At 38.0% G+C, this 13,294-nt stretch overlaps 1 protein-coding gene and 1 pseudogene across 2 annotated transcripts in view; one reads left to right on the top strand and one right to left on the bottom strand.

The window, feature by feature from the left end:
• Nucleotides 1-13,294, top strand: part of LOC139183070 (uncharacterized) — a 58,456-nt gene that overhangs the window by 8,345 nt on the left and 36,817 nt on the right. Inside the window, exons 1-3 of one of the 2 annotated variants that reach the window (XM_070788975.1) lie at nucleotides 1,439-3,656; nucleotides 10,931-11,003; nucleotides 11,115-11,200. In XM_070788975.1, coding sequence (XP_070645076.1) covers nucleotides 10,944-11,003; nucleotides 11,115-11,200 — 146 coding nt within the window. In that variant the 5' untranslated portion in view covers nucleotides 1,439-3,656; nucleotides 10,931-10,943. Of the gene's footprint in view, nucleotides 1-1,438; nucleotides 3,657-10,930; nucleotides 11,004-11,114; nucleotides 11,201-13,294 lie in introns of those variants that run through there. The other variant, XM_070788974.1, reaches the window with a different exon arrangement.
• LOC109558671 (small ribosomal subunit protein uS17-like) lies at nucleotides 1,647-2,128 on the bottom strand (annotated as a pseudogene).

Here is a 13,294-nt window from a genome sequence, read left to right as displayed (position 1 = left end):
TCTTGAATGGGATTAGTACTTTTATGAGAGATCCCAGAGACCTCCTTTACCCGCTTCCACCACGGGGGGGCACAAAGAGAAGCCCACTGTCTACGAACCAGGGAGCCAGACTTCACCAGGCATTGAATCAACTCAACATTGTCTCATAGTCACTGAGGCTTTGTTGATTCTGGTTTCATTTATTTTTAAAATAACTTTGTTTATTTATTTTTGTCTGTGCTCGGTCTTTGTTGTTGTATGGGCTTTTCTCTATTTGCGGTGAGTGGGGACTACTCTGCAGTTGTGGCCGGTGGGCTCAGTGGTTGCAATTCCCAGGCTGTAGAGCACAGGTTCAGCATTCGTGGTGCGCAGGCCTAGTTGCTCCTAGGCATGTGGGTCCTCCCAGACCAGGGGCCCAACCCGTGTCTCCTGCATTGGCAGGCTGACCCTTTATCACTGAGTCACCAGGGAAGCCCCTGGTTTTATTTTTTGTTTTTGCTTTTTTCTCTTTTGCTTCAGTTTGGATGGCTTCTGTTGCTTTGCCTTTAAGTTCACTTTTATTCTATAGTATCTAATTCTTGCCAAGCCCATCTGCTTAATGGATTTAAGATACTATATTTTTCAGTCCTAGATTTCCATTTGGTTCTTTTTATAGTTTCCATTTCTCTATTAAGATTTTCTGTTTATTCCCTTATTATATTTATATTTTCCTTTAAGTAACACATTTATAATAGCTGCTTGAAAAATTGTATCCCCTATTTCCATCATCTCTCTCATTTCTGAGTTCATAAGTTTTTTCTCCTGGTCAAGAGTAACATTTTCCAATTTTCCTCATGCCTAGTAATTTTTTTCTTATGCTGGATGCCATAGACTCTCCTTTGGGCAACTTTTGTTGTCTTTCTTAATAGAGTATTCTTAATAATTAACTTTTTAATAGTTGTTCAGGTAGTCAATTTACTTGCATTTCAGTGTGGTACTTTCAAGGTTTGTTTTTAAGCTCTTTTTTATACAGAACTAGAGTAACCTTCACTCTAAGGCATCACTGTCCTATATGAAATTCACTAGCTATGTTTAGCTGTTAAGCCCTTGAACTGTGACTAGTCCAAACGGAAGTGTGCTGTAAATGAAACACGAACACTGAATTTCAATGCTTAGTATGAAAAAACATAAAATATCTCATATTCTATGTTGGGTACATGTTAAAATGACAATATTTGGGATATTCTGGGTTAAGTAAAATATTTTATTAACAATTTTATCTGTTCATTTTTACTTTTTTCAAGAGGTTACTGCTGCTGTGGCTGCTGCTGCTAAGTTGCTTCAGTCGTGTCCGACTCTGTGCGACCCCATAGACAGCAGCCCACCAGGCTCCCCCGTACCCGGGATTCTCCAGGCAAGAACGCTGGGGTGGGTTGCCATTTCCTTCTCCAATGCATAAAAGTGAAAAGTGAAAGTGAAGTCGCTCAGTCGTATCAGACTCTAGAGACCCCATGGACTGCAGCATACCAGGCTCCTCCGTCCATGGGATTTTCTAGGCAAAAGTACTGGAGTGGGGTGCCATTGCCTTCATTTTTACTTTTTTCAAGAGGTTACTAGGAAATTTTGTTTATCTACCTATCTGGGAAAATAACTTAATTTTGTTTGGGGCAGTGAGTAGGGATCCAGTCTTAGAACTTCTGGAACTGTTTCTTGGTGCCAGCAGCCTTGGTGACCTTGAGCACATTGAGGCTCACTGTCCCTTGCAAGTGCAAGGGACCCTCACTTGCCCACTGTGACAAAGTCCCCGATCCAGATGTCCCGGAAGCAGAGGGAAAGGTAGAGAGACATGTTCTGGTGGCATTTCTGGAAGCAGGTGTACTTTTGGATGCAGTGAAGGCAGTCTCCAGGTGACAATGGTCCCCTGTATCTTTATCTTGGTCACCATCCCAGACAGGATCTGCCCTTGGATGGAGACGTTACCAGTTAAAGGGCGTTTCTTGTCAATGTAGGTGCCTTCGATAGCCTCCTTCAGTGTCTCAAAGCCCAAACCAACATTCTGGTAATATCACGGGACCTTCTCCTTGCCACTTTCTCCAAGCAGGACCCTCTTCTTATTTTGAAAGTTGGTAGGTTGCTTTTGGTAGGCACACTTTGTCTAAAGGTCCACCATGTTCCTGGTTACTTGGAAAAAAGGTAGAAATTTTATGTTTGTGATATCTTGTATTTCTGTTGAATAATGCCGCTATAGTGCTAGATTCTCCCTACTACTAAGACTCAGACTTTCTAGGGTGTCTACTAAATTATTGGGATGGTTAATGAGATTTCTACACTGTGGTTGGTTGAAACGCTAACATCTCCCATCCCTATGCAATCTCTGGTCATTGCTCAGATCATAGCTCCCTAGAAGTTCTCTAATAGCTGTTCTTCGCCTAGTCTCCTGGAGTCCTTGCCTGTGCACAATTCTTTGTGCAGCTTTCTTCTCCCTGATATCTGATCTGCGTCACCTCAGCTCAGTGACACCACCATCCTTTGTTTGGCCTTTCCCTGTGCTGTAGTCTGAAAAGTGCATACACACAGAAAGCTGTGGTGATCCTCAAGCTTGTTCATTTGTTTCCCTTTTATTAGGAATCAGAATTCTATGTTTCCTATTGACCAGTGTCTAAAAACAGTTATTATACTGTGGAAGGTCTTATGTTCAGTATCAGTTGTTATATCATGATTGAAACCAGAAATCTTTATCATGATCTTTCATTTCCATGTTTCAGATTTTCCCTAAATGTCTGATGAGCATTGCTTGCCAAGCCATAATTTCATACGTGGCAGTGTAAAAACTGACTGCGACTTTTGTGTCAATGGGTAGGGCTTTGTCAAACTGGAAAGTTTTACCTTAATGAGAATGCATGATAAGTGGATCATAGACGTTGTATCCCCATAATAGGCACTTTTGGATACCTATCCTGAATTCATTTTTAGTTTTTCTCTTGCTAACATAGGCCTGTTTAGGTCCAGGTGTTTACTCTTTTCTGCCTAACCATGTTCTAATCGGGTGAATCTGTCCTGAGTTCAAAGATGCATCCTGATTGAGCTAAGCTAAAACACAACAATTCCAGTCCCTCTTCCTATGACTTCTTAAGGCACAGAAATGTGTTGCAATTTTGATCAATGAGACGTGAAGAAAAGCCACTGAGAACTTCTGTAAAAGGTTCCTTAAATCTTAAAAAAAAAAAAGAAAAAGAAAGAAAGAAAAGAAAACATAGTTCCTCTTCTTTTAGATGTTCTCAAGTCTGAGAAAATGATCCCTGGGGATGAAATCTGGAGAAGAATGGAAAGATGCTGGCCCTTGACTGTATTATTCAGCCTCTGACTTGAAAAACCCTATGCTAGTCACTCTTCCTCCAAACATGTAAGATGTTACAACTCTATATTGTTAAAACAGATTTCTGGTACTTAAAAAGTCATTGTAACTGGTACAAATTCAGAATGTAAATGAGTTAACACTCAGTGGGGTATTCTAGATCTAGATTTTCCAAGCTTATATTTCCAGTGACTGAGGATTACTGAGATGAAAGACTTGAACGGAATCAACAGGTCTTAAAGTTCTGAATGGAACACTGGTATTAAGTTATTTTGGGGCTAGAATCAACAGCTCTCTAGTATTCTTTGAGTCTGAAAACTGGCAGCAGCTGGTGAGACAGAAAGTAGGTACTTTTTAAGGCATTCACATATTTTCAAGGACCTGATCTCTGGAAGTTGACATGTCTAGGTGGGAATGAGTTAAAGTAAGAACTGGCTGAAGCTCTTGGGTATCCCTTTTAAAAAATTTCAATAATTTACATGCCACAACATTCACCATTTTAAAGTGTACAGTTCTGTGGTTGTTAGTGTAAGTGTACCACTATCACCACTATCTAATTACACAACATTTTCCATTCATCAGTTGAAAGACATTCGGATTGTTTCTACTCTATAGCTATTGTGAATAATTGCTTTGGCAATTCTGGGTCTTTTGTGGTTTCATATAAATTTTAGGATTATTTAGTTCTGTGAAAGATGTCATGGGTGTTCTGATAGAGATTGCATTAAATCTGTAGATTGCTTTGAATAGTATACCCATTTTAACAATATTAATTCTTCTAATCCAAGAGCATGGGATAGCGTCCCATTTCTTTGAATAATTTTTAGTTTCCTTTATCAGTGCTTTACAGTTTTCAGTGCATAGGTCTTTCACCCCCTTGGTTAAGTTTATTCCTAGGTATTTTATTTTTTTGACATGATTTTAAGCAGGATTTAAAAAAATTTTCTCTTTATGATGTTTCATCATTAATGTAAAGAAATGCAACATATTTCTGTATATTAATCCTGTATCCTCTCTCGGTGCTGACTTCATTTATTTGTTCTTACAGTTTTTGGTGGAAACTTTCGGGTTCTCTATACAGAGTGTCGTGTCATCTGCAAACAGTGACAGTTTGACCTCTTCCCTTCCAGTTTGTATACCTTTATTTCTTTTCTTGTCTGATTGCTGTGGCTAAGACTTCCAGCACTAAGCTGAATAGAAGAGGTAGGGTGGACATCTTTTGTTCCTGAACTTAGTAGGAAGGCTTTCAGCTTTTCACCATTGAGTATTATATTGGCTATGGGTTTGTTGTAAATGGCCTAAGTTGTTGTTCAGTCACCCAGTCATGTCCAACTGTTTGAGACTCCGTGTACTGTAGCACAATAGGCCTCCCTGTCCCTCAGCATCTCCAGAGTTTGCCCAAGTTCATGTCCATTGCATTGGTGATGCCATCCAGCTATCTCATCCTCTGATGCCCTCTTCTCCTTCTTCCCTCAATCTTTCCCAGCATCAGGGTCTTTTCCAATGAGTCGGATGTTCACTGTTGATTATATTAAGTTCTCTATACTCATGTTGGTGAGAGTTTTTAATCATAAATGAATGTTGAATTTTGTCAAATGTTTTTCTCCACATCTTTTGAGATGACCATGTGGTTTTTGTCTTTCCTTTTGTTAATGTGATGTATCACATTGATTGATTTGCATATGTCAAACCATCCTTGTGACCGTGGAATGAGTCCAACTTGATCATGGTTTATGATCCTTTTTAAGCATTATTGGATTTGGTTTGCTAATATTTTGCTGAGGATTTTTGCATCTATATTCATGAAAGATATTGACCAATAGTTTTCATTTTTTGTATTGTTTTTTTCTGGTTTTGGTATTAAGGTGATGGTGGCCTCACAGAATGAGTTTAAGAGTTTTCCTTCCTCTTGAATTTTTGAAATAGTTTGAGAAGGATAGGTGTAAATTCTTCTTTGAAGTTTTGTAGAACTTTCCAGTGAAGCAATCCTGTCCTGGACTTTTGTTTGCAGGGAATGTTTAAAATTACAGATTCTATGGCACTTCCAGTGATCTGTCCAAATTATGTTTCATCTTGACTCAATTTTGGTATGCTGAATGTTTTAGAATTTGTCCATTTCTTCTCAGTTGTCCAATTGGTTGTCATATAATTGTTCATATATTCTCTTATGAATTTTTTTGTATTTCTATAGTATCAGTTGTTATTTTTCCTGTTTCATTTTTTATTTTGTTTGTGTTTTCTCTCTTTTCTTAGTGAGCCAGGCTAGAGGTTTGTTGATTTGTTTATATTATCAAAAATTCAACTGTTAGTTTTATTGATTTTTTTTTCTATTTTTAAAAAATGTTATTTATTTATTTCATTTTTGATTTTTATTGCTTCATTCCTTCTACTGACTTTGGGTTTTGTTTGCTCTTTTGCTAGTTCTTTTTTCTAAGTTAGGTTGTTTATTTGAGATTTTTCTTTTTGTTTTTCTTTTTTTTTCTGAGGAAGGCCTGTATTGTTATGAACTTCCCTCTTAGAACTACTTTTACTATAGATTTTGTAAAATTGTGTTTTCATTTTTCTTTTCCTCAAGGCATTTTCTAATTTCTTCTTTGATTTCATTGTTGGCCCATTGGTTTTTTAGTAGCATGTTGTTTAGTCTCCATCTGTTTGTTATTTTCCAATTTTTCTTTCTGTGGTAATTTCTAGTTCTATACCACTGTGGTCAGAAAAGATCCTTGAAGTAATTTCAGTCCTCTTGAATTTGTTGAGGCTTGTTTTGTGACTTAATGTGTGGTCTATCCTAGAGAATGCCCCATGCATTCTGGAAAAGAATGTGTATCTGAATTTTTTTGGATATAGTGTCCTATAGCTATCAATTAAATCCAACAGGTTTATTGTATCTAAATTGTGTCATTTAGGACCTCTGTTGCCTTTTTGATCTTCTGTCTGGATGAACTGTGCATTGATTACAGTGACCTGTTAAAGTCTCCTACTATTATTGTATTATTGTCAATTTCTCCCTTTGCGTCTTTTAGTTTTTGCTTTCTATATTTAGGTGCTCCTATATTGGGTGCGTATATGTTAACAAGTATAATATCCTCTCCTTGTGTTGATCCCTTTATCATTATGTAATGCCCGTCTTTGTCTCTCTTTGTGGCCTTTTATTTTTTATGATATGAGTGTTACTACCCCTGCCTTCTTGTTGTCTCCATTTACATGAAATATCTTTTTCCATTCCTCTTACCTTCAGTCTGTGTGTGTCTTTCACCCTGAAGTGAGTCTTTTATAGACAACACAGTACAGATTCATGTTTGTTTGTTTTTTAATCTAGTCTGCCACTCTGTGTCTTTTGATTGAAGCATTTAGTCCATTGACACTTAAAGTAATTATCGATAGATGTGTACTTGCTGCTGCTGCTGCTGCTGCTAAGTCACTTCAGTCATGTCCGACTCTGTGTGACCCCAGAGACGGAAGCCCACCAGGCTCCCCCATCCCTGGGATTCTCCAGGCAAGAACACTGGAGTGGGTCGCCATTTCCTTCTCCAGTGGATGAAAGTGAAAAGGGAAAGTGAAGTCGCTCAGTCGAGTCCGACTCTTTGCGACCCCGTGGACTGCAGCCCACCAGGCTCCTCTGTCCATGGGATTTTCCAGGCGAGAGTACTGGAGTGGGCTGCCATGTGTACCTATTGCCATGTTAATCCTTACCTTCCAGTTGTTTCTGTAGTTCTTTTTTGTTTATTTCTACTTTTTGTTTCTCCTTTTATGGTTTGATGATTTTCTTTTGTAGTATGCTTGAGTTCCTTTCTTTTTATTTATTTTTTTAATCTATTGTTTGTTTTTGACTTGTGCTTACTATGTAGTTCAAGTATATGGACCCATAACTATATCGATTTGCTTTAAACTAATAGATATACAAGTTCACACACATTCTAAAAGATCTACATTTTTATACTCCCCTTCCCCACATTTTCAATTTTGATGAGTTGTTTTACATTTTCCTGCTTATCCTTTTACTGTTAATTGTAGTTATAATTGTTTTATAGTGTAGTTGTTTTTGATCCACATACTGTTTTATTTAAGTGGCCTTAAATCCTTACTATATATTTGCCTTTCCTATTGTGATTTTCCCTTCCCTATAGATTGAAGCTTTTAAATATCTTAATTTCTAAAATGCTATGTTCAATGTTTGCAGTTTTGTTTTTTCTAGTTTTGCTAAGAAACAGCAATAACAGCAGGATTGATTAAGAAAAATTAAGAAAAAAATCCTTAAAGAGAATACATGTGGAATAGGTGATGGCTGCGTTCTAGAAAATGATACTGAGGACCATGGTTTCCATAACCACCACTTTATAGTTGCAGAAAGCCTGAAATGTAACATAGTGCAACCATTTTGAACTGTGGCTTTATTTTTGTGATGCCTGGTTTTTGTATCAGGGTAATGTTTGCTTTGTAGATTGAGTAGGGAAGATTTTCTTTTTCTATTTTTTGATGAATGTAGGGTATTCTTAGTGCTTGAGTTTTTGATAGCTCCAACTTTCCTTTTGCTGTGTGTCTATGCTAGAACTGTTTGAAGTTCTTTAATGTTTGATGTTCTCAGAATCATCCTTTTACTGCCTTCTTTTGCTATACTTACCTCCTTGATTTCTTCAAGGCCTGCTCTCTGTTTCAAGCTGATAATGACCTCATATGAAACACTTTATATTTATTTTTAGCTTAAGCTATTTCTTCTCTCTTCCCAAAGAAACATTTTGTCTCTTTACCACAATTTCTGTTTCTATAATGCAAATTAGCTAATTATTGTTAAATAAGTGAATGATTTCAGTGTAAGTAGAAATTGTCATTCTCAATTTTCCATACCTGATTTTTCTAGTAAAGTAGGGGTCACAGAAGTAACAATTGGACAAGGAAAAGTCTTTGGTTCAGCTGCTGCATGGGCAAGAGCTCTTTCAACTCCTAAAAAATAAAAAAAAAGCTAAAAATGAGTGCTAGTACTCAGGAATCATTTTCCAGAAGGGCACACCCCCAGACTTAGGGCTTTTAGATTCTGGCAGGTTTAATTTCTTTCTGTACCCAACTTAAAGTCAATCCCATTGGCAAGGTCTACTTCATCCACATTATTTCAGTACTCATAAATTTGCATTTCTACTGTTTATTTTAAATATCCCCTGAGGCATCTTCTGTCCACAGCTGCCTGCTTGGACTATTTAAGCTCTTTGTGTGGTGCCAATTACTGTTTTTCTTTTGTGCTTTGGTTCCAAAGTGGCATACATTTTAACTAGTGTGTCCTAATCTTATTTTTCTCATTAACCAGATTATTTTCAGTGCATAATTTTACAGAGCATGATATTTTTCACAAATGTATATATCAGAGCATAAATACCTGTATTTACACTTTAACCAGGGATTTTGGAGATACAATTTATTCAATATGGAAACTTTAGCCATAGTGGCAAGACAATGAGCTAGAGATGTTTAATTAAACAGGAGCTTTTAGTGTACTTCAAGTCTCCTTTTAAACAGATTCTCAGCCTTGGAAAGAGTCAAGCCTGAGCCTTGGAAACATTTTCTTATTAATAATAGCTAATACTCCTCAGTCTACTGCATGTCCCAGTTCTTTGATGCTGTTGCAGCTGCTCAGTCTTCTATTGTGTACTCATCTTCTTCATTGCAAACCCATGAGGGCAATTTAACAAGGTCCCAGGTGATGCTGATGCTGCTGGCCCAGGGACCACATTTTTTTTAAATTTTATTTATTTTTTATTTGGTGGAAAATTGCTTTCAATTTTGTGTTGGTTTCCGCTTTACGAGAATATGAATCAGTCATAATTATACATATATCTGTATAATTATATATCCCTTCCCTCCTGAGCCTACCTCCCCTTTCCCAACCCACCCCTCTACATCATCACAGAGTGCCAGGCTGGACTCCCTGTGTTATTTAGCAACTTCCCATGTAATAGTGTATACAGGTCAATGCTGCTTTCTCAATTTGTCCCCTGCTGTGTCCACAAGTCCATTCTCTGCTAGATTCATCAGGACCATTTTTGTAGTGTCCATATGTATGCATTAACATGGGATACTTGTTTTTCTCTTTCTAACCTACTTTATTCTATATAAGAGGCTCTAGGTTCATCCATATCACTACAACTGACTCAAATTTATCCCTTTTATGACTGAGTAATATTCCATTGTATATATGTACCACAGCTTCTTTGTCCATTCATCTGTTGATGGACAACTAGGTTGCTTCCATGTCCTGGATATTGTAAATATTGCTGCATTGAACATTAGGGTACATGTGTCTTTTCGAATTGTGGTTTTTCTCAAGGTTTATGCCCCGTAATGGGATTGCTGGAATCTCATACTGTTTTCCATAATGGCTATATCAGTTTACATTCCCACTAACAGTGCAGGAGGGTTCCCTTTTCTCCACATCCTCTCCAGCGTTTATTATTTGTAGATTTTTTGATGATGGCCATTCTCACTGGTGTGAGGTAATACCTCATTGTAGTTTTGATTTGCATTTCTCTAATAATGAGCAATGCTGAGCATCTTTTCATATGTCTATTGGTCATCTTCGGAGAAATGTCTTTTAGGTCTTCTGCACATTTTTTGATTGGGTTTTTTGCTTTTCTGATATTCAGCTGTATGAGTTGCTTATATATTTTGGAGATTAGCCCTTTGTCAGTTGCTTCATTTGCAGTAATTTTCTCCCATTCTGAGGGTTGTCTTTTCATCTTGTTTAGTTTACTTTGCTGTGCAAAAGTGTTTAAGTTTTGTTAGGTCCCATTTGTTTATTTTTGTTTTTATTTCCGTCAAGCTGGAAGGTGGGTCAGAGAGAATCTTACTGCAATTTGTCAAAGATTGTACTGCCTATGTTTTCTTCGAAGAGCTTTATAGTGTCTGGCCTTACATTTAAGTCTTTAATCCATTTTGAGCTTATTTTTGCGTATGGTTTTAGGACGTGTTCTGTCATTCTTTTACACATAGCTGTCCAGTTTTCCCAGCACCACTGAGTGAAGAGGCTACCTTTTCTCCATTGTATATACTTGCCCCCTTTGTCAAAGATAAGGTGCCCATAGGTGTGCAGGGACACAGTTTGAGTTGCACTGTGCTGATGACCCTGCCATCAGTAGTATCACTCATCTTCATAGGCACCAGATCATTCCCTATCAAAACTTTCATCTCCTGGCCATTACACTAGCATAGTCATTCCCAATAAGAGGTAATTTTAATTCCCAGGAGACGTTTGGCAGTGTCAGGAGATACTTTTTGTTGTCTGAGTAAGAAGTTATGCTACTGGTGTCTGGTAGGTAGAGGCCAGAGATGCTGCTAAACATTCTACAGAGCACAAGGCAACACTTTACAGCAAAGAATTACCTGGCCTAAAATGTCAGTAGTATGAAGGTTGAGAAACTCAGTATTGACATGAGCACGAAATCCTGATTGCATCAATGTCAAGTCAATAGCCTATGAAATGAATGTAGAGGTAAAGGGAGGGTTGGGCCCCCCCTTAATTTTTTTACATTTCATTGAAAATAAAATATTTAAATTTTAAAACCATCAAATGCTTTGAAATATTACCTACAGACATGATAACCTAACTTCAGAATTCTAGTTTCTCCTTCTTAGGTCTCCTGGTAGAATGGAAGACTTTACTGAAATTAAATTTTTGGACACTGGACCCATCTATTTTTTTGATCAGGTAATAATATAGCTCAGTTTTGTCAAATTATAGTTTACTTTCTTTAAAAGTAACTTACTTTTGACTGATATTTTTTGTCTTTTTTAATCAGAAAATTTTCTTTTCTTTTAGATAAAACCAAAAAGGAAAATATGGGAAAAGAGAAAATGTGAAGACCACTTCCCCCTTTTGGAGTGCACTGAAGGAGCTAACTATAAGTAAAACATATGGAATTTATTCTCTATTTGATAGGGTCACTTTACATTCTCAAAAGGTTATAAGGTGGTCAGGACCAGTCCTCCCCTGTTCCTTATCCCCCAAGAAACCACATCAAGGAATTGCCATTTCAAAGCTGATTATGAAGTCAATGGAGAACTTTATTTTGGCCAAATTATTGGTTGATTTAAGCAAAAGTGGTCAAATCAACCAGTCATCCGGATTTCCTTGCTATTTCACAACAAACCCAGCTCCACTTTTGCCTTAGGCAATTGGTTCTAGATGTTTCTTCAGCTTTATGCATTGTATACTCTATTTCCTTTAAGTCTTTATTTAAATATCACCTTTGTGGTAAGACTTTTCTTATTTGCCTTATTTCATACTTCCACCCTGTGCCCATTTTGGTATTATTTAGTCCCCTTCCTAACATTTTTGCTACTCTTAATACTTTCTAACTTTATAAATGATATTTCTATTTATTTGTTTGCCCTCTCTCTTCTCATCAAAGTGTTAAGTCTATACAGGTTAAGATAGTTTGCTTACTTAATCACTTCTCTATCACTTCTCTATCCCCCGTCCCAAAGATAATGCTTGACATATCAGATCAGATCAGTCGCTCAGTCGTGTCCGACTCTTTGCAACCCCATGAATCGCAGCACGCCAGGCCTCCCTGTCCATCACCAACTCCCAGAGTTCACTCAGACTCAGGTCCATTGAGTCAGTCATGCCATCCAGCCATCTCATCCTCTGTCTTCCCCTTCTCCTCCTGCCCCCAATCCCTCCCAGCATCAGAGTCTTTTCCAATGAGTCAACTCTTCACATGAGGTGGCCAAAGTACTGGAGTTTCAGCTTTAGCATCATTCCTTCCAAAGAAATCCCAGGGCTGATCTCCTTCAGAATGGACTGGTTGGATCTCCTTGCAGTCCAAGGGACTCTCAAGAGTCTTCTCCAACACCACAGTTCAAAAGCATCAATTCTTCGGTGCTCAGCTTTCTTCACAGTCCAACTCTCACATCCATACATGACCACAGGAAAAACCATAGCCTTGACTAGACGAACCTTTGTTGGCAAAGTAATGTCTCTGCTTTTGAATATGCTATGTAGGTTGGTCATAACTTTCCTTCCAAGGAGTAAGCGTCTTTTAATTTCATGGCTGCAGTCACCATCTGTAGTGATTTTGGAGCCCAGAAAAATAAAGTCTGACACTGTTTCCACTGTTTCCCCATCTATTTCCCATGAAGTGGTGGGACCGGATGCCATGATCTTCGTTTTCTGAATGCTGAGCTTTAAGCCAACTTTTTCACTCTCCGCTTTCACTTTCATCAAGAGGCTTTTTAGTTCCTCTTCACTTTCTGCCATAAGGGTGGTGTCATCTGCATATCTGAGGTTATTGATATTTCTCCCGGCAATCTTGATTCCAGCTTGTGCTTCTTCCAGTCCAGCATTTCTCAATGTACTCTGCATATAAGTTAAATAAACAGGGTGACAATATACAGCCTTGACATACTCCTTTTCCTATTTGGAACCAGTCTGTTGTTCCATGTCCAGTTCTAACTGTTGCTTCCTGACCTGCATACAGATTTCTCAAGAGGCAGATCAGGTGGTCTGGTATTCCCATCTCTTTCAGAATTTTCCACAGTTTATTGTGATCCACATAGTCAAAGGCTTTGGCATAGTCAATAAAGCAGACATAGATGTTTTTCTGGAACTCTCTTGCTTTTTCCATGATCCAGCAGATGTTGGCAATTTGATCTCTGGTTCCTCTGCCTTTTCTAAAACCAGCTTGAACATCAGGAAGTTCGCAGTTCACATATTGCTGAAGCCTGGCTTGGAGAATGTTGAGCATTACTTTACTAGCGTGTGAGATGAGTGCAATTGTGTGGTAGTTTGAGCATTCTTTGGCATTGCATTTCTTTGGGATTGGAATGAAAACTGACCTTTTCCAGTCCTGTGGCCACTGCTGAGTTTTCCAAATTTGCTGGCATATTGAGTGCAGCACTTTCACAGCATCATCTTTCAGGATTTGAAATAGCTCAACTGGAATTCCATCACCTCCACTAGCTTTGTTCATAGTGATGCTTCCTAAGGCCCACTTG

This window comes from Bos indicus, chromosome 5 (genome assembly GCF_029378745.1).
Source record: "Bos indicus isolate NIAB-ARS_2022 breed Sahiwal x Tharparkar chromosome 5, NIAB-ARS_B.indTharparkar_mat_pri_1.0, whole genome shotgun sequence".
Classification (NCBI taxonomy): domain Eukaryota; kingdom Metazoa; phylum Chordata; class Mammalia; order Artiodactyla; family Bovidae; genus Bos; species Bos indicus.
Note: the sequence above shows the minus strand (reverse complement) of the source record. Positions and strands in the feature narration are given on the sequence as shown.